This window comes from Eschrichtius robustus, chromosome 17, assembly GCF_028021215.1.
Source record: "Eschrichtius robustus isolate mEscRob2 chromosome 17, mEscRob2.pri, whole genome shotgun sequence".
NCBI lineage: Eukaryota > Metazoa > Chordata > Mammalia > Artiodactyla > Eschrichtiidae > Eschrichtius > Eschrichtius robustus.
Genome location: NC_090840.1, coordinates 83,484,825 through 83,510,186, shown reverse-complemented (window position 1 = coordinate 83,510,186; position 25,362 = coordinate 83,484,825). Strand labels below are relative to the sequence as shown.

The 25,362-nt window shown below is 48.6% G+C and overlaps 1 protein-coding gene across 2 annotated transcripts in view; it reads left to right on the top strand.

Moving 5' to 3' along the window:
• TRAPPC9 (trafficking protein particle complex subunit 9) overlaps nt 1-25,362 on the top strand; it is a 522,236-nt gene that overhangs the window by 121,055 nt on the left and 375,819 nt on the right. For both annotated transcript variants that reach the window (XM_068525830.1, XM_068525829.1), the window contains 5 exons: nt 4,059-4,204; nt 11,420-11,505; nt 14,481-14,607; nt 18,085-18,217; nt 20,260-20,423. In XM_068525830.1, the coding sequence (XP_068381931.1) occupies nt 4,059-4,204; nt 11,420-11,505; nt 14,481-14,607; nt 18,085-18,217; nt 20,260-20,423 (656 nt within the window). The remainder of the gene's footprint in view (nt 1-4,058; nt 4,205-11,419; nt 11,506-14,480; nt 14,608-18,084; nt 18,218-20,259; nt 20,424-25,362) is intronic.

The following is a 25,362-nucleotide window of genomic DNA, read 5'->3' as shown; positions in this document are numbered from 1 at the left end:
TTGGCAAGAGTCAGGCAGCAGAGAATTCAAAGTTATATTCTCAGGAGAAAAAAAAGGGCGATGGTAGGTGCTCTGTGATGCTGACTGAGGGTGGCAGACCCATATTACTGGTGTTCAGTCAGGACCTGGAGCAGGGTAGGTGTTGTGTGACTTTGTGTGGAATGGTTGTGTCCACACTGTGTGTGGGATTGTTGCTCTCTCACACAATCAGTGTTCCTCATCTCTCTCTGGAGAGGGCTGACACAGTACCCATGGACCCGGCCAGTGTTTTTTCTTGGAAAACTAGTCTGGGACTATTTTAATGTTCTAACCAAATGTTTCAAGGACCTATGCCTGGAAAACATGGACTTAATGTTTAAGTCAGTTTAATTCAAAAAAAAAAAATTCAAGTCAAGCATTGCAAGACACCCCCTGTAGCTATAGGAAGGGCTTTGAAGACCGAAGCTCCTGAAAAAATGTCCACATTCATGAGTAAATGATCAGACTTGCTGAATAGAATTGTTAGACATGAGCTAATTTAATGTTAGTGGTGCCTCATATTTATACTTTTGGTTTTGGAAGAGATGAGTGGAGGCTTATTTTCTGGTGAGGACTTTCCTTGTTTTTGACAATAAAGGCATTTCATCAATTTATAGGAAAATATTTACTTGTTCTGTGTAGCATGGGAGCATGAACTGGGTTCACCCAAAAATTGTGTCAAGCAATCACGATGCAATTTAATTTAAAAAAGGGCCAATATAGATCCCTGTTTTAATTCTGTTCTAAAATTCAATTAATCAGATCTTTATAGAGTGCCTAAGATGTGCTTGGCTCAATGCTAAGGGCCAGGGACTCAGTGATGGTCAACATGCCAAGATCCCATGTGCCAGGAGGCTGCCAAACCCATATCCGTTACTACTGTCCAGAGTTAAAGTAGAGGGAAGTTCATGTTACTCCTTACAGAATTCACAAAAACAATAATGTACACAAAAGCCACTAATAATCATGTAGATTGTTCACACACTACAAGTTGTGAATTATTAAAGAAGAAATTGGGGTAGAGTTTAGATGCCATTTACAGGAAGCCAGTGGGTCTTTAATTTGGGGTGAAACGGGGGTGGGGTGGGGATGAACTGATTGTTTCTTTGATGAACTGACCTTGAGCTTCAGCCTGGCAGAGAGCCAGGGTGGATGAGGCTGCTTTAATTGATAAGGATCGAAACCCTCCAGGATGAGCTTGGAGTCGTCTTGAGTGGTCTTGGTACTTTTAAAACTTCAACTTTTAAGTTAATTGTATTTGAGGAAGGATTTCAGGTGTTCATTCAAAAAGGGGCTTAGAGGCCACACCATCAGGGCAGTTTTTCTTGGTTTGTGAAACAGGGCAAGGCCAGCCTCCCGGATGCCGACCAGGATACGGCTCTGTGATCTCACCAGGTTCACAGCCACGTCCTGAATCTTCTGTCACACTTGGTGTAATCGCCAGGCCCACACCCTCCTTACGAATTTCTCAAACCTGAGCTTCTCGAAGAAAATGAGAAATGTGTGGTGTTGCTGGGGAGTCCGAGCGGGAAGCCTTGCACTACTGCCCTGGCTGGCGTGGTGGGTCCTCTCCAGCTGTCTCCGTCATGCCCGGACTCGGGACAGTGGGTGACCTTCACGTTGTTCCAAATGTGGACAGGTGTGGCCAGCTTTGGCCATTGCCCATCTGTGCAGAGATATCCAGGAGGTTCTTAGATATGTTTCCCCTGTGAATAAGGTTGAGGAATTAAAAACCAAGAAAGAAAAAGTGAGCTGTTTTTTCCTGTGTCATTCTTCTCACCAATATGTATAATATCACTTTCCTAATTAGTGTTCCACCACTGCTTTGCATGGTCCTAATTAGCCACGGTATACAGAGAAGTCAGATTTTAAAATGTCAACTGTTTCCAAGTGGAATCCCTAAAAATAATCCTTGGTTTGGACACTTCATCCCTGAAATTCTTCTTTACTGTTGGCAGTTTCATAAACCAAATATAATATTATTAGTTCCGCAGAAATTTATGCTAAATGAATTATATTTCCTTTAGGTCAGGTGCCTTGAATGATTGTTTTTCTGGGTGTATTTTATAAACAGACATTTGATGCTACATTTTGAGTTATAAATGAATGCCATGACTGCTTGTCGGATTACTTTTCTGGCTGACCACGCCCTCAGGATTCCTCTGCATATTTTAATAACCTTTTATGTGATCTGGAATTTCTGTGCTTGTGTACATGATTCCTAGAATCACAGATGACATCTCATTTTTAGGTGGCGACGGTGGCACAGAGTAGAATGCTATTTGTGTTGCAAGAAAATGGGATCATTTTACAGATGAGTAAACTTAAAGGCTCGAGTAGGCGGTGCTGGTCTAAGGTTCCCAGGCTGCTCTCAACATCACTGGGACCAATGCTTCGTTTCTTTGTCCCGGTGCAGTGTTGTGATCTTTGCGCAGGGACTTGGCTCTCTGTGCCTGTAAACGAATGTTGTTTTAGGGAGGAAAGAGAAAGGCTTTTGTGCACCTGCTAGGTGACAGGCACTATTACAGGTGCTTGACGCATATTAACTCAGTCCTCAAAGTACCCTGCGAAGGTTCGAAGGTCTCTGCTTCAGACCACTCCCCTTCTCTGCCTGAGTTTGGAATCAGCAGAAAGAAACGTCTGTCTCAGGTGGATGGCAGTGGCTCAGGGCTGTCCACCTGTTCCCCAGCCTCTGGCAGAGCCGGGTGACGGTATGCTTTTTCGTGGGACAGGCCCTGTTCCGTCCGTGCAGAGAGCAGGACTGAATACGTGCTCTTGGCAGGGCCTGAGCGGTGCACGCGCTGGTTCTCCTTCCAAATTTACCACCTCCCTTGGGAGGAGTGAAGGTGGGCAAGAGCGAGGTTAGGACCACTACCCTAAGGATGTCCCTCCTCATGGAAACATGGAACCGGGGAAAGGAGGTGTCCTCCTTCTGCAGAGCATTATCAGGTACCTATTATTTTTCCTATTTCGTAAGTGAGAGGGTTGAGGTCCGGGGCGATGAAGCCGTCTGTGCCCGCTGCCCAGCTGGTAGGTCCTTGAGGCTGCAGTCAGGTCTGTGTCTGTTGAAGCTGCTTCTCAGGAGCAGGCGGATCCCCCTGGGTTGGACGTGGTGGGTGTTAGATGCACATCAGACGTGGCACCTCGGCCAGTGCAAGGACTTGCCCACCCTCGTCCCAGGGCAGCGCAGCTGGTATTTTTTGAATGTGCACAAAGGGCTGGGATTTGCAGCTGTTAGGGATAAACTGCTTAGCCTTAAATATACGGTTTTGGAAGATTTAGAAGCTGAGGTTGAAATCCAGCTTTTGGGAGTTCATTCATGCAACATTTATCGAGAGCTCTGCCTTGAAGTATTGCACCAGTGCTGGAGAGACAAATGAGGCCCTGGGTACCCTGGTACCCTGGCCAGCTGATCGATCCCAGCGTGGGTATCGATTAGCAGACATCCACAGCTGGGAAAGCAATTTAATAAGATACAGACTGTGCAGATGGAAGCCGACGGTGCTGCTACCCTTCACTCGTGGTACCTTTGGGTCGTACGGGTCAAGGTCTGCACTTCTCTTTGCTGCGGGGCTGCCCTTCAGGAAGCGGGGAGGCAGAGGAGGGAACCAACTTCTGCTGAGCGGTGGGCATGGTACCCAGAGCGCTTTGTTGAGTCCTCACAGTGGTTCTGTGAGGGAGGGCGCGTATCTGCATCTTACAGACCAGGAGCCTGAGTGTAGGGGAGGCAGGGCCTGTGCCCAGAGGCATGCAGCTGGCAGGTGCTGCAGTCCAGGCTTCCGCCGGCCCCTCTGGCCCCAGCGCAGTGGCCCAGGGGCGCGGCTGCTGCCCGGCCGTGGACGTCTTCTCTCCCTGGGATGGTCTGGAGGGGTCGTGTGCAGGCTTCTTCTGCTTTGTCCTGCGAAACTGAGTACTTTTCCTCCCCTCAGTTTATCTGCTGCTTGATTTACTGTCATTCTAACATCTGGTATCTGGTCGTATTTACGCTGAACCCAAGCGAACAAGCAGCTGAAGTATTTTTGTTCCCTTTGAAACCACAGGCGTGTGAAACTGTTGAACCTTCCTGCCAGCCTCCGGCCACAGAAAATGAAAAGCTTGCTGGGCCAGAGCATGTCGACCAAGAGCCCCTTCATCTACTCACCGATCATCGCACACAACCGTGGGGAAGAGCGGAACAGGAAAATAGGTAGGCCGCTCATCCTGGCTTTCTGGCTGTGCTCTGCTGCCCAGCTCCTGGTGGCTTTTCTAGATTTTAAAGCATGAGGCTTGATTGCAGTTCATTCGTGCATGTGTGTATATACCCTCATACAGGTTTATTCAGTTTGCTACCTTAGCCAGGCCATTGCCTATAGACCTGACTTTTTGGTATCTTTTTGGTATTTCGTAAAAGACAGTTTTTGTGGAAGTTCTAGAAACCAGAAGACCTCTGTTATCTGAGACTTATGTAAACTACAGAAGAGAGGTACTCGGAGATTAGGGTGATTTCCCAAGGCCTGGAGTAACTTCTGAATCATCAAAGGAGATTAAAGGTTGACTTACGTTCAGGACTGACTGGGGCATAAGGACAGCGTAGCATTTTCCCTTTTGAGCGCCGGCAGCGCTGGTTTTGTAGTGCGCTAACGATCGCCACTTCTGAGATGCCTGGTGACTCAGCAGGGAGAGATGAGCTTGTCTCGGGCGGACGGGAGCGGAACGCTCGCTCCTGAGAATCTCCAGGGTGCTTTTCTTCTTGCTCGGCTCCCCGGCCGCGTCCCAGCCCACGGCCGCTCCTTTCCTTCCTCACCGCGGACCCCAGGGCTCCCTCCGTGCCCTTGCCAAAGCCTGGCCGTGCTGCAGGCCTCATTCCTGGCCAGCTTTCCCCTCCTCGGGCCCCTCGCATTTTGAGATCGTGGTGCCTGCAAGTCGCAGTGACAGAGCTAAAGGATTGAGAGGCCCGTCACTGGTTGGAGTTTCAGTAGAAGACCTGCGAAGCTTTTGCAAGTCAGTGCTCGCTTCTCCTTCTGTCTTCTTTTTTCCTCCTTTAACTTCTTACCCCTGATGTAGGCGAAGGCGTCCTGACTTCCTGAGGCCCTTCTTCCCAGGATGCACGTGTCCTGTCACACCCCGTAGCCGGACGGCGGGCTCTCCTGGCAGTGCCAGCCATGCTTCTTCTGCCTTTCCCGCTCACCTCCCACCTTTCCACTCCTGCTCCTCGGCTCCAGCCACACGGCCGCTTTCTGTTCTTTGGACATGCTGTCTTGTTCCAGTCTCAGGGCTCTGCTCGCTGCGCCTCTGCCTAGAGCTCACCCCCCTGCCCACCTCGCTCAGTCTGCGGGCCCCGCTCAGAGAGGCCGCCTCTGACCCGCACCTCACAGGCCGCTTCTCCCCACTCTCCCCTCACTGCCGGTTGCCCTTCACAGCACCTCGATGCGTCCCTCTGTTTATGTTCCCGTCCTGCCCATCCCCCCCTGCTAGAACAGTGTGGAGTGAATGAAGGAGTGGGGTGGATGGTGTGACCCCATTTTACACACAAGGAAGCTGAGATTCAGGATGTGTAACTGACTCCACAGCAGAGCCTTTGCCCTGTACCGTGGAGCTCAAGGCCAAGCACGACGCACATCCCATAACCTTGGTGGAGGTTCCCTACATTCACGCCAGCAGGAGAGTTTCTTGGAGTCTATAAAGATCTCATAAAAAACCTCATTCACAAGTATTAAACCACCTGAACACCTTGAAAAATGAGTGTTTCTAAGCTGTTCCCTAAGACAGAGGGCATAGTGAGGGTAAGAGTGCTAAAACAACCCTGTGCTTTCTGGTAACGCTCACCATTTCTTTGATTCAAGTTGTGCTTTGTAAAATGCTGTCACATTTTAGCTCAGTTAGTTTTCGTAGTATTTTTGGAGGAAGTAATTTTTACCTCCCTTTTCCAGATAAGAAACAAACTCAGAGAAATGAGAAACTCCCAACTTTTCAGATCAAGTGTGCTGTTCTAACCAGGGCCCTCCAGCTTTCCCTGATGTGTGCAGCACGCCTGGCATGGGCCTCAGTCAATGACAACACACAGCTGCCCACCTCCCCCATCCTCCAGGTCAGCTTCGACAGCAAGGCAGTAATACCCGAGAAGTTGAATATCCTAGCGCTCTGAAACTAGGTCCGCCGCCAGCAGCACCTGGGACTCACCTGTTGAGTTTGGGGAGATCATATGCATGGGACGAGCTGAGACTTCGGAAGGCCTCCCGGAGGCTCAGGAAGCAGAGCTGCTCTTAGGAGCAGGTGGGCTTCTAAGGTGTGGCTCGGAGGGCTGTAGTTAAAACAAGAAAATAAAGGAAGAAATGTAGGGTGATGCCCTTAAAAAATAGCATGTGATTGTAAATTCTGGTACATTTCTGAAAGCAGGAGCCCTAAGTATATAGCATCGTACAGCCTCGATGTGCATGCGTGCGTGCATGTATGCGTGCATGCGCACGTGCGTGTCTCTTGCTTCAGTCCTTCATTGGTTCATTGGTTCCTTCTCTCATCCATCAGTAAACTCCCCCTGAGTTTCCCTGTGTGTCAGGCATGTGGTAGCCCAGCCCTGTGGGTTCTAACGGTGAAAAGTGCAGGTGTGGTCCCTGCTGTCGTGAGGTGTAGGTAGAAGTTAGAGGGAAGTGACAAGTAGTAACTAAATATATTTAAAACGACAGGATTTTGAACTTTCTCTGATATTGTTTGAACGTTTTCCATTTGCATCCTGGGAAATGATTTTGCTCTTTTGTTCTCGCATCCGTCACGTAGGCATGGCTGCCCCTATCACTTGTCAGGCATTGTGAGGGGTGAAAAAAATCAGTGTACACAGATGTATATCGGAGGTCAGGTACTGCCTCTTAGTCCTCTGACCCCTACCCGCCATTCCCCCTGTGCTGCTTGGGCCGAACATTTCCCTGACTTTCCTGCCAGCCGACTGCCATTAGGGTCTCCCCGGTGGGGGTGAAGGTGCAGGAGGGCAGGGGCCATTCCGCTCCTGGGGGTCCCCTGGGTGGTGGTGGTGGCGGTGGTGCAGGGTGACCACAGCTGTGGCAGCCTGGGCTGCGGTGGTGGCAGCGACGGGGGCAGCGGCCCCCTCTCCATGGTCCAGCAAAGGACGAGCAGTAAATGTCCGTGAAAACGAGCGAGTGACCAGCTGCAGCTGTTTCCTGTTGTCAGGGGGGCAGGCCCGCAGGCACTCTGGTGTGAAGGCAAGTCTTTGACATTCTCGTTTCAGTCTGTCGATTTTGAAAGACAGCTCCAGCCTCCCTACTGCTTCTCTGCTCTGGAGAGCGTGCTGGGGGGTCTGGGAGCAGGGGAGCCGGGGGGACATCATGGTTGAGCAGGGAGGGCGGGTCCTGGGCCCGCTCCAGCGCATGCTGGTGAGCAGTGCGCGTCTGCCAGCGCGGGTGCCTCCTTTGATCTCTTTGGAGGTTGGGGGGGGGGGGCTTGTTCCAGTCCGAGTCTCACTGTTTCTCGATGGTGGGCAGGTCACTTTCTGGGCCCCTTTTCCCCTGGGTGGACCTGGACCTGTTATTACAGGGTTAATGAGGCTCGTCTCTTGGACCTTCTAGGAGTCTCTGGCTGGTCTTTTTGGGTCTCATTAGGGTTGATGATAAGCTTTCTCCCCTAAAGAACATTTTAGGAAACTTTCACCCATTTTGTTTAGAGAAACTTCCAGAGGCGATCTGGGGGACTGGAAGAGTGAGACTCCTTCTCAGGACCAGCTGCATGATCTGTGGGGCCCCCTTGTTCAAAAATTATGAGGAAATCGGAGACAGAGACAGCGTTAAGCAGAACGTGGGCCCCGAGCCTGGCACAGTGTGGCTGCAGGGTCACTGCCCGTGGAGCTGGCCTTTCCTCTTGATTTTCTTTCTCTCTGATCTTTAGAAACTGCTGAGGCTTCCTTTTATGAAAAGAATACCCTGCATTTGCTGCAGAGGGCTTCCACCTTACCCAGTGATTCTCATGACCATGTGATGCTGCAAGGGTTGTGTTCCCAACTTACAGATGAGAAAATTAAGACCGAGTGATTATAAGTTCCTGCCCTGGGTCAGGGAGCTAGTCAGGACAGAGCTCAGGCTGTGAATTCCTGCCCTGGGTCAGGGAGCTAGTCAGGACAGAGCTCAGGCTGTGAATTCCTGCCCGGGGTCAGGGAGCTAGTCAGGACAGGGCTCAGGCTGTGTCCATGGTTTGTGAGTCAAAGCCCAGGGGCCTTTTCCTTTAAGTACGGCTCCTCATCACAGTGAGGAGCACCTGTTCATCTGGGCTGAGGATAAATTCAGTGGATGACGCAAGATTTTGGGGGATATAACAGAAACTTCAGCCGAAATGCATGCAATTTGTTGAAGACCGATGGGTACGAGCGTGTAACTTACATTCGGGGCTTCTGATATCTTTTTAGCAGCAGACTCATCAACGAGGACCTGCCTGGAGCTTTGAAGAATCGCATGTCTTTAACCTAGAGTCCCAATCTCTATAAATGAATCTTATAACTGGGGGAGTTATCACAGCACAGGGCACAGAATATTAGAGAAGAAGAAACCCTTGAGGGCAGTTCCTGAGACCATTTTCCACGCCAGCTTGGAATAATTGACCAGTCTTTCCATCTGTGTGTTGCTAGCGTCTCTGTCGTCCGAGTTAAACTCCGCGCCAAGGTGATGGCTGTGCACGTCCTGAGCATAATTTGCGCTAGGACTTGGTGGTGGAGCCGGGCTTCTTGCCCGGGTCGACAGCTGCCCCGGAGGAGGCTTGGTGGCCTGGCCAGGCCGGAGCTGTCAGATGGCCTTGGGCTGCCGCGGGCCTCCCTGGGCTGCAGTTGTGCCGTCTACAGAGACCGGGCGCCAGAAGCTCACTAGGAGGATTCTTCTGAGGGTCAAGTGAGATAATGTTCCTGAAGTATCCAGCAGCCTTTCTCGTAAGGCTCTGAGCAGCGCTGTGTGCACTGTCCAAGGTGCTGGGGATGCAGTGAGAAATCAGGAGTGTCACCTGCCAGCTGGGTCCAGCCCGTGTGGTGGAAGGAGACGAGCTTGTCAACAAAAGCCCCCGAAAGAGGCTGTTTGTCCACGGCTAAGAACACACACGGGGGCCGTGCAATACAGTGTGGGGAGGGCCTGATACAGAAGGGTGTTTAATAGCCTTCAGTGCTGTTCCTTCCTGTGGTTTCTGGGACAAAATATCGAGGAAGGGGCCCCACCGTGTGCTTTGACACACTAAGGCTTAGGAAGGAGATGATCTCCTCTCAAACATAAATTACTATTCCTGTAATCAGGGATTTATCTTAGGTTTACCTTTAGTGACTAGGACTGTGCAAGTATAAACGATTCCTTTCAGAACCCCAGGAAAATGAATTTTGAAATGATGGTTATTTGACCGTGGTAGAGAAGACAAAGAGTTCCTTCGCTATCAGGCATAGCAAGCTGTTAAAACAAATGACGTTTTCATCGGCCGTGAGGAAGGGCTGGGGTGCTGGCCGCCGAGGCAGTGATGGGCTCAGTGATGCTGCTGAAGGTGGGGGTGGAAGCACCGTGTCTCTGCAGAAGGACTTCTGTGACCCCTCCCTCCCGCAGAGGTTCTCAGCCTGAGGCTGGGTGAAGAGAGGTGGGTTTCTGGAGCCAATGGGGGGAGAACAGCAGCCTGGGAGCAGCAGAGGCTTTGGGGCCGGGCACACGGGAGTTGGACTCGGCTGCCTCATTCATTAGGGCCATTGATGGTGGACGGTTCCGTGTTCCTTGTTGGTGAATGAGGGTGATATGTGCTCTGCTGACTGCTTCACTGTATTGTCAGGAGGCTCAAATGGGTACCTGCTTGTGCAAGCATTTTGAAAACTAACTCACCTGGTGGTCTCCTTATTCATTGCATGCAATTTCAGGATGCCAACTCTGGGTCACATTGCGTGCAATTTCAGGATGCCATAGGTTTGGTGCAACCTGTCTTAGTCTCTGTGCAGGGGACCTGGTGTGAAGTGTTTGGGAAAAAGGGTGTCTTTATGAAAGCTGAAGAATTCTGATCAGTAAATCTTAGTATCTACTGTAGAAAAAACCCTTTAACCACCACTGTCCAGTCTAGATACTTCTCCGAGTTCAAAGACCTGGGCTTGAATCCCTGCTGCCCCACTTACTGGCTGTCTGATTCCTAGCACATTTATTAACCTCTTTGGACCTTGAGTACCTGCCTTGTAACAGTGGGATTGTAATATCTACCTCACCAGGTCATTATGAAGAGTGAGAGACAGCCTTCCAAGGGCTGGACAGTACTTCCTGCCCAACACGTGTTACTTGGTTCTGGAGCCCCTTCCAGTTTGCCTAGTGGAGAATCTTAAGGGGAGGAGAGGGCAGCGGAGTGGGGATGAGGACCGTATTAGTTTTCTTTTGTGTGTAACAGATGACCACTAATTTAGTGGCTTAAAGAACACAAGTTTATTTTCTCACTGTTACTGTCATGAGTCCAGCATGTGTTAGCTGGGTCCTCTGCTCAGAGTCTTGCAGGCTGAAATCCAGGTGTCAGGTGGGGCTGTGTTCTCATCTGGAGGCTCGACTGGGAAGGATCTGTTTCCAGGCTCCCTCAGGTTCTTCATCCATTCCTTGTGGTTGTAGGACTGACGTCTCTGTTCTCTTGCTGGCTGTCAGCTGGACCACTTTCAGCTCATAACAGCTGCTCTTGGGTCCTGGCCACATGGCCTCCTCCGTACATCCTCTCATGCTTTGAATCTTTTCACTCAGGATGGGTATGTTCCCTTCCAAGGGCTCACCTGAGTAGGCCAGGCTCTCCTAGGATAATCTCCCATTGATTAAGTCAAAACCTACTGCTTGGGGGCCTTCATCACATATGGAAACCCCCTTCCCCTTTGTTATATAGCATAGCCTATCGTCATATCCACACTTGGGGGGAGAGGATGACACAGCATGTACACCAGGGGCCGGGAGTCTTGGGGGTCATCTCAGAATTCTGCCTCCCGTAGGTGTTGGACTGCAGCTGACCTGGGAGTGGGCAGGGAAGAGAAGCCACCGTCTTCTCTCACAAACTTAGGGAGGGGAAAGAGAAACCACGCTATGTGCCACTTAAAATTGACCACAGTGCCATCTTCCTAAGTACCAGCCTCTGGGCCTGCAAAGGTCTGTGTGACGTATGGCTCTACACCAAGAATAGTGCTGTCTGGATTGATTCCAGTTTCGTGCAGCTGCGATTGGCACTGAGGGAGGGAGGCATCAGTCACAAGGCATCCAAGTGGCAGGGATGATGTGCTTTGCATTGGAGAAAGCTAGCAGTAAAATAGCTTTAAACTGTGTATCTCAAGATGATCAAAATGCCCACTGCTTCATTGGAAAAAATAAATTGCCAGAGGAGTAATCTGAAACCATGTGAAACATGCAAAAACACCAGCTAAAATGTGGATTCTTTTGTGTGTATGTATTTCTAGATTTCCAGTGGGTTCAAGGAGATGTGTGTGAAGTTCAGCTGATGGTATATAACCCAATGCCATTTGAACTCCGAGTTGAAAACATGGTATGTATCATGAATCATTTGACCCTTTTGGGCTAAACATCAACTTACCATTAAAGTAAGTTTTTTACTTAATATTTGAGGCATACTGCCTATAATCTATGTCTGTTTTTAATATTTGTTTTGCCAAAGATTATAATCTTTTTGTGAGTGAAGACTACGTCTTGACATTCCCATGTCTTTAGTGCTTGGTACTCAGTGAGATGTGTGAGTCAGTGAACAAAGACATCTCGGATTTGAACACACACAGAGCTTAGTTGATTGCATATAAGATTTGAAATAATTATATTGAAATTTACATGAGATTAGCGAGGTTACAAACCCTGTATTGTGCCCACCACTCAATATCACTGTTACTGCGCGGCTACAAGATGATAAGATGATCAAGGCCTAAGGGAAAAGTGAGCTCTTTATTCATAAGAGAATAAATGACTGCACTGCAAATACGAAGTTTCCCTCGGGTTTGAAATCTGATGTTCTGTTTCTGTGTTTGTGTACGGCGTTAGAGGCTCACTTTTTGCAGTGCTGTCCATTGGAACTGCTCCCCTAATTCTGCAGTGAGCGGGAAGGAGATTCGTATGGCTCTCCAAGCTAGACCTAGTGTTTCCAGAGCAGAGCCCTCCGCCAGCGGGTGGATTGCAGTCCTCAGGTCTTCTCTATGCTTATTATTGTATAGAACCGCTTTGTAAATTTTCGGCACTGTGCGAAGGATGGTGCTGAGCTGGGCGACGCCTTCCTTTGGGGTTTTATGACTCGTGTTCAGGGTGGGAGGCGGTCTGCCCGTACAGGTGTCCTGCTGAGTGCCCACGCCGCGCGTCAGGCCTGGCCCCTGCTGTGACCTTGGTCAGAGCCGTGGTGGGGTGCACGAGGGGCTGCAGGAGCCGTGTGGAGAGTTAGGGGAGGCCCCACTGAGGACACAGGGTGAGCGGGAGCTCAGAGGCAGACTGGGAGTTATCGAAGATGATGTTTAGGCCTCCGGCGTGAGGCATGGTTTTCCCAAATCTGTTGGAGTTCTTAGAAATTCAGCTGAATATTAAGCTTACCACCTTGAGGTCACTCCAAGAATGACCTGTAAGGATGAGTGTTCCCTCCTCCTCCTGTTGCACAAGAATGTGCCAACCTTAGGTTTTAGCTCTTGGTCAGGCCCTTTAGTGACTTTCTGTCTCTTGGCCTAAACCAGGAATAATAGTTGTTTAGAGAATTTCCCCCAAAGTGGTTAAAGTATCATATGCCTGCTGTTCTTTCTTATACATATTTTTAGTCTTAAAAAGAAGCTTTCATTTATATCTGGTTGAAAAGTAATATGTGCTTTTTATAAAAAATGAGGAAGAACAAAGAATAAAATAAGTTACCACTAGGAGATAGCCCACAAATCATGTTCAGAATTTAAAAATTAAATTATGGAATATTTCAGGCATATGAAATGTTACAGGGAATAATAAGCCCTTGTATATCCACCGTTCACATTTAGCAAATGCTCACAGTTGGCCGTATTTGCTTTAGCTATTTTAAAAGGAAATCAAATGCCAATATATTTTGCCTGGAGACAATAGCCATCTAATTGGTTTCTCTGCTTCCATTCTTGGCCACGACATCTGTTTCACACATGGTTAGATCATTTCATGCTTTTGCTCAGACTCTGGGCACAGGTGTGCTCATTGTTATTGGAGAGCCTTTGCTTCTGGGTGCTTTCTGTAGACAGAGTTAGGAAAAGTCTGCATGCATGCACACATAGACACGTGCTTACACACGTACCTACGTGCGTACATCTGCACGTGTATGTACATGCATATACGTGTGCCCTTAGGCATGCATATACACAATCCAAATACAGACTTCATACATTCTGACTTCACAGCCATCCCTCCAATTCTAGTCGGTCTCCGTAGGGTTCTTCTCGCCTGCCTCCATTCCGCATCGGCGTCCTTCCCTCCAGTGTGAGAACCTGGGCTCCCAGCAGCATTAGCACGCTTCTCGTCTGCTTGCTCCTGGGATAGGCCTAAGATAGTTTCAGGATTGCTTCGACCATAGCACTGCAGAAAAGAGCCCCCCCGGGAAGAATCCAGGATCCCTCCTACATTCAGGTCTTCTTTAATGTATCTCAGCCATCTTCTGTAGATTTCAGTGCGGGAATCTCACAGACCACTCATTAGACTTATTCCAAGATAGGGGATGTTTTTGACCTCTTGTTAATGATATTTGTAATATTTTATTTTCTAATATGTTTTGTTTATTGCTAGATTATAGAAATACTTTTGCTTTTTTAATGCTGACTTTGTTACTTGGCTAAGTGCTCTTGTTAGTTCAGTTTTCCTCGTAGGTCCCACAGGGTTTTCCACAGTTTTTGTGTGTGTGAATAATTGTCTTCATGCCATTTCTTTCTCCTCTTGGCTGTTGTGCTGGATGGGGCCTCTGTTACAGTGTTGAGGAGAAGGTCCTGAGCGCTGAGAGGTCCTGCAATCACGGGGCAGCCCCTGGAGGCCAGGGAGCCTGTGTCGTTCGCCGTCAAGCATAGGGCCTGGTGCTTAGTGAAATGAGCTGATAATTCACAGATGCACTGGTGGAAGGATATTAACTGATGATCTATTTCCACACTTCATGGTTTTCATTTTGTATGTAAATAAAATATTTTATTTTTTCTTTTTATTTACATTCCAACTTGGTAAAACAAGAAAGCAGAACAAATATTAAAAATACATCGAGCGGAGCTAATATTAAAGATGGAATTGTTGTTCAAGCACCCACAGTGCTGTCCATTTCGAGATTGTTTTGTGTTCATTGCACTGCGAGGACATCTCTACAATTCCCTGTGGACTTTTACAAGAGCTGCCAATGAGCCTTTTCCTTCTGAGGGTCCCGGGGCTCTCCTGTGGGCGGGGCACGATGCTTGGGGGCCGATCGGGGACTGACCAAGAGCGCGGCGGCTTTGGGATTGGGTTAGGGCCGTGCTCATTGCCATCCTCTGTCACCTGCTCCAGGGGCTGCTCACGAGTGGAGTGGAGTTTGAATCTCTCCCCGCGGCGCTCTCCCTCCCGGCTGAGTCTGGTCTTTACCCAGTGACGCTTGTTGGGGTCCCGCAGACGACGGGGACGATTGCTGTGAATGGTAAGCAGGTTCGGGGGCTGCTGGCTCCTGTGCCTCCTGGCATTCTGATCTTCGCCCGTTAACAGGTCACGGATGGATGGCGGTGCTGTGGGACACGCCACGAACCACGTAGAGCGTGCGGGATGTGGAGGGCACCCCCCGCACTCCTGTCTGTCTTCCCCGGAGCCTGCAAACACGCTCCAAGGTTCTCCCACTGCGGTTAAAACCCCCTGCCCCCCCGCACCCTGAGCCCACGATTTCCTCTCGCTGTGGCCTCATCTGCTGTCTCTCCTTCCGAGCAGACCTCTTCAGAGAGCTGTCTGTACACGCTGAATCCACTCTTCCACCTCTGTGCTGGTTCTCTAACCCACCGCATCCTGCCCATCCAGCCATCACCTCACCAAAACTGCTGTCACGGAGGCCACTGGCAGTATTTTTCCGGCTAAATCCGGTGCCTACATTTCAGATTTTGTCCAACTCCACTGCTCAGCAGCCTTTGGCACCGCTGCCCGCCTCCTTCCTGGGTGCGCTCACCTGGTCACCCTCGCGTCTCTGCCGCCTCTCCTGCCTGTCATTCTCGGGCAGGGTCTTCTGCAGGCACTTCTTCTTCAGCCCGACCCTTCAGTCTGCACCCAACTCTGTCCTTCCCTCCCACCCTCTTGCTTCCCCTTGCCTCTCCTCCCTCCCCCACCCCCTCCCGCCCTTCCTCTCTCTTCCCCTCCTTTCTCCACCTGCTGTCTCTCGGCAATCCCATCAGACTCATCTACTTTCCTGGCTTCGGGTCCCATCTCCATGCTGCTGATTCCCAGGGCCACGTCTCCTGTCCAGACTCCTTTCCTGGACCTGCACATCCAGCCGCTTCCCACCCATCTTCTTGGCTATCTCGTGGGCACGTCACATACAGCATGTCCCAACTGGAGCCTGTCACCTCATCCCCCAAGCTGCCCTTCCCGCTGTGGTCCCGTCCCAGTGAGGGCATTGCCGTCTGGCCAGTTGCCCTACCCGGGCACTGGGAGTCATACTTCCCTGCTCCTGCCTCCTCCTCACTCCCCCCTACAATACTGACCGTGTCATCAGCGCCCTCTCCACCTCCACAGCCGCTCTGGTCTGGCAGAACATGACCCTCTTCTAGAGTTTGTCACAGAAGCATCAGGACTGGTGTTTCTGCCCTCACTCTTTCCGTATTGCAGCCACGTGACCTTTGCACAGGGCAGATCTGGTCCTGTCATCTCTGGACGGGAAGTCTTAGCACCTTCACCACGCGCTTTCCATCAGGGCTGCACGCTTACGTTGGCTGCGGAGCCCTGTGCGCTCGGGCCCTGCTCATCTCTGCCGGCTCATACAGCTCCTGTCCTGGAAACACGCCATGCTTTCCTTCTGTTGGTGTGCCTCCAGACGTGGTGGCCCTGGTGCTTCTCCAGTGCCTAGCCCAGTCTTCCTTTCCCCCTGGAGATCGTCCTCAGCTTCCCTCTGCTGGATCGGGCCCTCCTTCACGTCACGGATCGTGGCGGCTTGTTGGCCTTTTCCTTGCCAGCCTCGTCTGTCTTGCCCGGCTGGATCCTCACACCTGGCACGTAGTAGTCTTAGCTGTTTGGTGGCTGAAAGAACAGACATTCACTGGGAGAGGTGCTCTCTCTCGAGCGGTGAGGCAGCAGCGTCCTAGGTGAGGGTGCGTGGCAGGCAGTGCTGAGGTGGGCCGGGCCCCGGCTTGTGGGCAGTGGGGGAGCGGCGACCCAGAACGGGAGGTGGGTGGAGGGGGGCTTCTCCTGACAAGTGACCCTGAGGTTTGGAGGCGAACTAGGGGTTCTCCGAATGAGTGGGATGGGGAGTAAGAGGGATCCAGGCAGGAAGAACATCTGGTCCAGGCTCTTACTTACCTGGTGGTAAGAGAGAACAGGGTGCAGAGGGAGCTGGAGGGGGGCTCAGAATTAACTGGTCTAAGGCAGAGGGGTGTAGTGATGAGGCTGGGAAGGCAGACAGGGCCGACCCAGAGGGCCTCGTAAGTCTTGCTGAGGGCAGTGTGGGCTGCTGCATTATTTGAAGAGAGGAGAGAGATGGTCTGACGGGCGGTTCAGAGCCGCTCCAGGCTGCTGTGTTGGAGAGCGGGCTGGAGGTGGGCAGGACAGGAGGAAGGAGACCAACTAGGAAGCTCCAGCCGTAGTCCAGGGAGAAGATGTCAGACATCGGACCCCAGCTGCGGCTGGGAATAGAGCAGAGGAGACAGATGAGGGAGGAAGTAGCCAGGACCGAAAGGCTTGATTCAGAGTGACACACGGCCGAGGACCAATATGTCCACGGGTGAGTAGTGAAGCCTCGGTGACAGAGGTCCCTGGGACAGACTAGTTGGTGTCCATTGTTTGGGGAGCCGTATGTGTGAAGTGTCACTGGACATAACACACAGGATTGTCATCAGATTTTCAGTTTATTTGCAGTCACCTTCAGCAATGGGCGAGGAAAGGAAAATGATTGATTTTAATTAAGAAACTGGAAACAAAGGTTGCTTCGTAGACAAAGCCACATCCTATCAGGTTTCATAGAAAGAACAGTATGACAGGGCTTCGTGCCAGCTGTGGGTTTCTGGGGAGGAAAAGGTTCGCAAGTTAAATTAAAGGAGTCTTAGAAGGAACATACGTTAAAAAAAAGGAAATGTGGGTGCTGTGAATTGGAGTTATTTTAAGTTGAGGGGCCAGTTGGAACTGGCGGAAGGTAAAGGGGAGCCTTGATGAGGCTGTACCAGGTGCCAGCTTGCTTCTTGTTGAGCGTGTAGCCACTTAATATGAATGCAGAAAAATTGTCACCCTAGGCATTTAGCCATCGAGTATTATTTGATTTTGTTACACAGTGAATGTTGTTTATAATAATTATCTCAAAATTTCAAAAGCCATTTTAAAGCTTTGCTTAAACAATTTCAAGTGCTTATCTAACCCATGGAGGGTTTTTTTTTCATGGAAATTTTGCTAATCTTTTTTTTTTTTTTTTTTTTTTTTGCTAATCTTATATTATAGTACTTGTACACATTGAGCAGACTTGCCATATCACGTAACAGCTATAAAAACAATAATTGACTCTTGAACTTTCATCTCTCAACAGAAGATTTTGAATCATTTTTTTCAAATACTTATTAAGTTACATTATGTCCTGGAAAGGAATACAAGCTATCACTTTCATTTTAGAGATGGATAAATTTGAAAAGCAAATTAATAGAAGGATGAGGCACTCATTATTAAGTTCTGTGAGATTTACAGTTTATACACTGTCGCTTGGACGCAGCCAGCCTTGTGAAGTGGGCACGCAGGTGCTGCTGGCACCTCTGCTCAAGGAAATGGAGGGTCTTGGGGTTGAGTGTGGGAGCTCTGGGCGAGCCTGGCAGGCGACGGGGCCTAAATCTCAACTCAGCTCGGAAAGGGACCCTGCGTTCCTGTCACCCCGGGGCTGCCTTGAGGCGTGGGTGTCTCATGAAGCCTTTTCAGATGGTGAAGCTTTGCGTTTTGTCCCCAGGTTACCACACCACGGTCTTTGGTGTCTTTAGCGACTGTTTGCTGGACAACCTCCCGGGATTAAAGACCAGCGGCTCCACGGTGGAAGTCATCCCTGCTCTGCCCAGACTGCAGATCAGCACGTCTCTGCCCAGGTAGAGCACGCGCCGCGCTGGGTCTGCTTGAGGCCAAGAGGGGCACCTAGGAGTGCTGTTCAGTACACCTTCTCCGGTGGCCCCAAGAGTCTGAGTTAACCTGTGATCCTTATGACCAGAATAGAGGCGAAGGGTTTCTTCGAGGTCACCAGTAGGCAGTGTGCTCTGCTTGCAGCAAGCTGGAATATAGTTGAAGTGTTTCTTACCAAGGTCAGAACAAAATGTGAAATTAGGCTTTGGAATGGTAATTTTGGTGAGAAACAGTTGAGGTTTTAGAGAATTTAGGAAAAAGTCTTATCTTCTAAAAAATAGTCTTTTTTCTTTTTTTCCTTTAGCATTATAGGAAAGCATAAAGAAGAAAGGGAAATCTCAGAGTGAATTACTATTAATGCCTTCTGGTGTTTCCTTCCACTGTTTATCCATTAAAAAAAATGTTTGAATAGTTGAGATCGTACTATATTTTATATACTATCATAGATTACTTCTTGCATAAACATATAACATAAGCTAAAAATTTCTATTTTAATTGCTTAAAAAATTACATCATAAAGGTATCTCAAAATCTCATCACCATTCATTTCCTTGCTTTTGGAATTTGGGATTGTCTCAGTTTTTGCTCATATGAATAATGCTTTAATGTTTACCCTTTGGGCTGTTTTTATAAAATGTATCTTGGTATTTTCTGAAATGTTTCAAAAGCTCAGTCACTTACTTAATGGGCCCCTTCTCAGTGCCAGCCTCGTCTCATCCCAGCTCGGGGCTCTGATGGGTGGGACGCTGTGCTTTGGGACAGTCAGCGCCTGTGTCTGGGCCAGGCCTGCGGCCAGGCTGCATGTTTCTCTGCTTTCTCCCTCCTCCTTTTCCCACCGTACTGGAGGGGCTGGCATCCTCTTTGCTTGAGAGGCAGAGTAATTTGTGTCGGCTGTGTTTTAGTTTTCTTAAACACCTTCTCTGCAAATTCAAATTGACTACAAACAGCTTTCACTTGAGAAGGACTACCTGTTAAAATGTGGAAAGAAGTCATTTATAGTGAGGACGGGAGTCACTTTTCCTTCCTTGACAGAGAAAGTTTATTTCTTGACTCCTGAACAACTTTAAAGGTATAAAATGCAAAGGAATTCACGTTGATTCTTTATGCTGTTATTTTCGGAAAATGTGGTTTGGATGCACTTTTTAACCCCACCTCCCGCACACGCACCTCCCTCGTTGTTGGCTGGCTTTCGTCCCCACTGTGCCTCTAGAGCCCTTTCCCTGTGGTCACCGGTCCCTCCTTGCCCGGAAGTGGGTTTGCTGCCTGTGGGTTGGGAAGGAGACACCAGGGTAATGAGCACTGTGGATTGAGGGACAGTCAGTAGGACTCAGGCTGGAGCTTCAGACCAGGGCTGTAGTGCCGGAGCCTCAAGGGAGTGTCAGGCGAGGCTCAGGGCCTCTGGTCCAGCGCCCCAGCTGACCAGTGCCGAGGACCCGCCAGCTGCCCTGGGTCCCGTCAGGAGCTGCCAGCATTGCTCGTCGATTTTACCTGTGATGTGGAGGCTGTTGTATGTGCTTTTCATTTTTCTTTGTTTTCCTCCACTTCCCATGTTATCATTTGGAATGGTTCATTTAAGTTTTCTTCTTAAATCAGTGGATTTTCCCAGGCCATTTCTGAGCATGAGATTTAAAAAAATTTTCAAAGAGAGCAGCACGCTTATGGATCATTTGAATTAATTCATTGTTTCACTATTGTCCTCACCATAATCCAATCATTAAGAATTTTTTTTGCTTCACACACGCTTGAGAAAGTAAGGCCCAGTGAGAGCGATCCCGTGGATGAGAGGTCGGTGACCCAGGGCGCATCTGCATGTAGACAGCGCTCATGATGTGGCAATTTGCCCTTGAGTTCCTGGACGCTGGGTACTGATTCCGTGTTAAAGCCAAGGCTCCCTAGTCCCTGTTTCTGAAATGTTTAAGTGTGGTGATGTGAATAATTCTAAAATGCCACTGGTTTTCTTTGTTTTTTTCTGTGTTTCTAAAATTTATTATAATTATTACTATTATTTTAGGTCTGCACATTCACTGCAACCTTCCTCTGGTGATGAAGTATCCACTAACGTGTCAGTCCAGCTTTACAACGGAGAAACTCAGCACCTTGTTGTGAAACTGGAAAATATTGGGATGGAGCCACTGGAGAAACTGGAAGTCACCTCAAAAATTCTCACTACCAAAGGTAGGGAATTTAAGTAGGTTTGACCCCAGAAATGTTTATCTTTTTTATTTGCAGAAGAGACACATTAGATAACCAGTGTTCAGAAAGCCTAAAAATTTCTTCCACTTTTAATTTGACACCACTGTGAAATTTTTGTCCCAATCATGCGTGAAGAACACGCAAAGGAAGATAATGGAGCACAGGATGCACCTTTGTATCCCCTGTGCTCTTAACAATGATCAGATCTCGGGAAGCGTATCCTGGAATGAATGAATGAAGAGAAGCATTTGTAGGTTCAGAGGCATTACCATCTAGGATCCATCCATCCAGCCCAGTGTTTTCTGTGGGTTCAACGCTTAAGAGTCTGTGCACTCCCTCTTAAAGACAGATGCTGTCTCCTAGTTCTAAGGCACACGTAGCTTGGGTGTCATAAGACCTGTGTTAAACTTTGGCTTCACTGTTTACTTGCTATTTGTCCTTCACATGCCTCAGCTTCCTCCTGGGTAAGCAGGGGAGGTGGTCCTTAACCATGAAAAGTTGTTCTAAGAATTAAGTGAGGCAGCATGCGGCAGAGGACCTGGTCTGTTTGTGGTTAGTGAGTGGTACTGATCAAAGGGGGGATATATTGTGCGTGTGTCGGGGGGAGGGCATCGAGAGTAGTAAGTGGAAATAAAATCAGGTCATTTAATAAAGTTAGAGAAATTATACTGTCTGGGGAGACCAAAGACAAAGACAGAACAGGGAGAGCAAGCTGGTGGGATTTCGGGGTGTTTACATGCTTTTGACGTAGGAGCGAGGTGAGCCAGGCATCCAGTGGGAGCTTGGGCGCACCCAGGTGCTGCTGAGGACGGTGCTGTCCCGGGGCTCCTGGCTCTGGTGGGCCGAGCCCGCCATCTCCGTGAGGGTCTCCAGGATCGGATGCTGGGCCATGGGGCCACAGGCATTCGGCTTCAGAACTACTTTTCCAAAATCCAGTTACACAGTCATCGTGTGAGAGTGACGGCTGCCCCAAGTCCCCTCTGCTCTGTGCCATCGTAGTCATTTTATCCACGGTAGGGAGGTGGGGTGTAGTGCTCTAACGCCAGGGTTTAATTTGCATTTCCCTGATGACCAGCGAAGTTGAACACCTTTCATGTGGTTTTGGATACTCAGGTCCTTTGTCGTACCAGCCCTTTGTCCTTTTTTTCCCAGTGGGTGTTCTGCCTTCTCTCTGTCTCTGTTTCTCTCTGTCTCTGTGTGTCTGTCTCTTTCTCTGTCTCTGTCTGCCCCTCTCTCCTGACTTGCAGAGTGTCTTACCCGGCTGCCTTTACACTCTCTCAGCCATGTCCTTGGATGAACAGAAGTTCTTCATTTTAGTATGGTTCACCTAATCATTCTTTTCTTTTATGGTCATTGCGTTTTGTGTCTCTGAGTCTTTGGGGAATTTTGATGATCCTACCTTAATCGCATCCTTTCTTCCCTTTCCCTCCTATTTTCCGGAGCAAACACATATGGATTAGGTAGAAACTGCCTCCCTGACATGAAATACCTTCATCTGGTATTCTGAAGTTAATTAAATGGTTAAAGGGGTTGGTTGATGTTTGAACAAGCGAACTAACATTGAATGACAGAAAATTGCAGAGTACATGGTGGTAAAAATTTTCACATCTCCTGTGATTTACCTTGCCTTCACAGCTTAGCAACTAGAAAATATCTCTTCCTTTTCTCAGATAAGCCCAAACGGTAACCACGTGTCCATTATTCGTTACAAACTTGCTTCTTCTTTCCGAAGCACAGATCCTCAGGGTTCTTCTTTGGAAACCCCTGCTGTCCCTGCGCCCCAGGCCCCGTATCCCTGGCCTCTGCCCCAAGCCTCAGCCTCAGCCACCTCTCCCCTTAAACTCTCGTCACGTTGACCGTTAGGAACTAGTTTCAGTTTCCTGGACGTTCGTGCTGTCTCTCTAAACTTGAGGATAAACCATCTCCTCTCACTAGGAGCCGACTTGCTAACTTCTGTTCCTGCCTTTGCCTCCTCTTCTGCACTTAACGTATCCTGGGGTTTCTGCTCCGTGGTCACTCTGGGAAGCCTTCCTAGACTGGGTGACTGGGGCCCCCCTTTGTTGTCTCAGAGGCCCGGGTGACTTCTGAGGAGCCCCTTTCACTCCGAGTCGTCATTGCTTGTGTTCTGGTCTCCCTCCAGCCAGGTGCGAGTCTCTCAAAGGCAGCGAGCGCGTTCCCCTACCTTTGCTGTTCTTACGCTTTTGAACTCTTCTGGAACTTATTCTTTGTATCAGCCATTCCCTGCCTCTCCAACCTTTCATTATAAAAATATTCAAACATACAGAAGAGTGGAGAGAATTTTACAGCGAACACTGCAAACCCACCGTCTAGCTTCTATAATGTTTGGCTATCCAGCCTCCTATCCATCCATTGATCCATCTTGTTTTTTTTGTGTCGTTCAAAATAAGTTGCAGATTTCTGTGCATTTTACCGATTAATACTTTAGCATGCATATCATTAATTAGACTTCAAAGTTTGTTTACTTTTCTCTGGTAAAAAGTATATGGGGTGAAATACACAAACCTTAAGTTACCATTTGATAAGTTTTGACAAATACATGTGTCTCACCCAAACCCATATCAAGATATATCACAGACCATTCTCATCACCTCAGAAAATCCTCTCATGGCCCTTTCCAGCCAATCCCTGCCCAACCTGAGAGGTGGCCACTCTCCGTATTTACCTGGTCAGCCCTCGGTCATCGTTTACTGGCAGCGATGCGGGAGGGTGGAAACGCTCGGGGGAACCAGGCAGAATCCCTGGAGAAGCCTCCGGGGCTGGGTCCTTGCAACACTGTCAGCAGTCACCTTCTCGCCCAGCTCTCAATTTAGCCTCTTCGAGGGCAGGGGGTCAAGCATTATTACCCTCACGCTATGGATAGGGGAGGTGAAGGCAGAAGAGGTTAAATGACGTATCTGGGATCACACAGCTGGTTCCATCATGTATAGCACGGGCTGGCCATTCAAAACAACACGTTTGCAAGTGAAAAATTAAAGCTGTCATTCTTTTTTAATTCTCATCCCGAGCTGCCATACATTTACATGTGGAATTAAATTAATGAAAATAAACCATCTGCTTCCAAGATATACAAAGGGAATAATTCCTGTCACTTATATTCTACAGTACCAAAAAGCTGTCAGTATCAATAAATGATGTAATATAAATGTGAAGATGGGAAAATGTCTTAAACCGGGAACGTGAGTGAGCTCCCTGTGAAGCTCTTCCACAGGGAATTAAGCACTCCCTCCTCCAGGGTCCGTGTTATTTTCTTTGTAGTGCTGTTAGGGTTATTTTATGTCTCAGCAGTAATAATAACTTTTACTTTCTAGCACTCACCACGTGCCAGCTGAGTGGTATTTCAGGTAGTTTCTTCTCATTAAGTAATCACGACACCTGTAAGAGGTCTTTCTGGGGTAGGGGTGGTCTGTTTACCTCCCTGCTGCAGCGCCAGGGCCCGGGAACTAAGAACAGTGCTTGTCACAGAGGAGGTGCTGAGTGAACCCAGCGCGAGTCCCCACCACACAGGTTGTTGTGAGGCTGGCGTGTTAATGCAGGTCACGGGAGCGCTGAGGACGACCCTGAGCCCGAGGTGCCCACGTCTTGCCTGCTCCGAGGATGCTGACTGCTCTCCGTGTGTTCTGTCTGCAGGTGGTCTGCGTGCCCGGGGCCTTGGCCGCGTGGGAGGCCTGCCTGCGGGCCTCACGTCTTCTCCTCCTGTTCCTGCCCCCCGTCGGGGGCCCTCGCAGGTCTCTGGTCACGCCCTCACTCCCCTCTGATTGACCCCCTTTTCTTCAGATAAAGAAAAGTTTCCTGTTGTGTTTTTTTTTTTTTTTTTTTTAAAGATGTTTGCTGTGGTATTATGTTGAGGTAGGCTCCCTCTATGCCCACTTCCTGGAGAGTTTTTATCATAAATCGGTGTTGAATTTTGTCAAAAGCTTTTTCTGCATCTGTTGAGATGATCATATGGTTTTTATTCTTCAATTTGTTAATATGGTGTATCACATGGATTGATTTGCGTATATTGAAGAATCCTTGCATCCCTGGGATAAATCCCACTTGATCGTGGTGTATGATCCTTTTAATGTGCTCTTGGATTCTGTTTGCTAGTATTTTGTAGAGGACTTTTGTGTCTATATTCATCAGTAATATTGGTCTGTAATTTTCTTTTTTTGTAACATCCTTGTCTGGTTTTGGTATCAGGGTGATGGTGGCCTCATAGAATGAGTTTGGGAGTGTTCCTTCCTCTGCAGTTTTTTGGAAGGGTTTGAGAAGGGTGGGTGTTAGCTCGTCTCTAAATGTTTGATAGAATTCACCTGTGAAGCCATCTGGTCCTGGACTTTTGTTTGTTGGAAGATTTTTAATCACAGTTTCAATTTCATTACTTGTGATTGGTCTGTTCATATTTTCTGTTTCTTCCTGGTTCAGTCTTGGAAGGTTATACCTTTCCAAGAATTTGTCCATTTCTTCATGGTTGTCCATTTTATTGGCATAGAGTTGCTGGTAGTAGTCTCTTAGGATGCTTTGTATTTCTGTGGTGTCTGTTGTAACTTCTCCTTTTTCATTTCTAATTTTATTGATTTGAGTCCTCTCCCTCTTTTTCTTGATGAGTCTGGCTAATGGTTTTTCAATTTTGTTTATCTTCTCAAAGAACCAGCTTTTCGTTTTATTGATCTTTGCTATTGTTTTCTTTGTTTCTATTTCATTTATTTCTGCTCTGATCTTTATGATTTCTTTCCTTCTGCTAACTTTGGGTTTTGTTTGTTCTTCTTTCTCTAGTTCCTTTAGGTGTAAGGTTAGATTGTTTATTTGAGCATTTCTTGTTTCTTGAGGTAGGCTTGTATAGCTATAAACTTCCCTCTTAGAACTGCTTTTGCTGCATCCCATAGGTTTTGGATCATCGTGTTTTCATTGTCATTTGTCT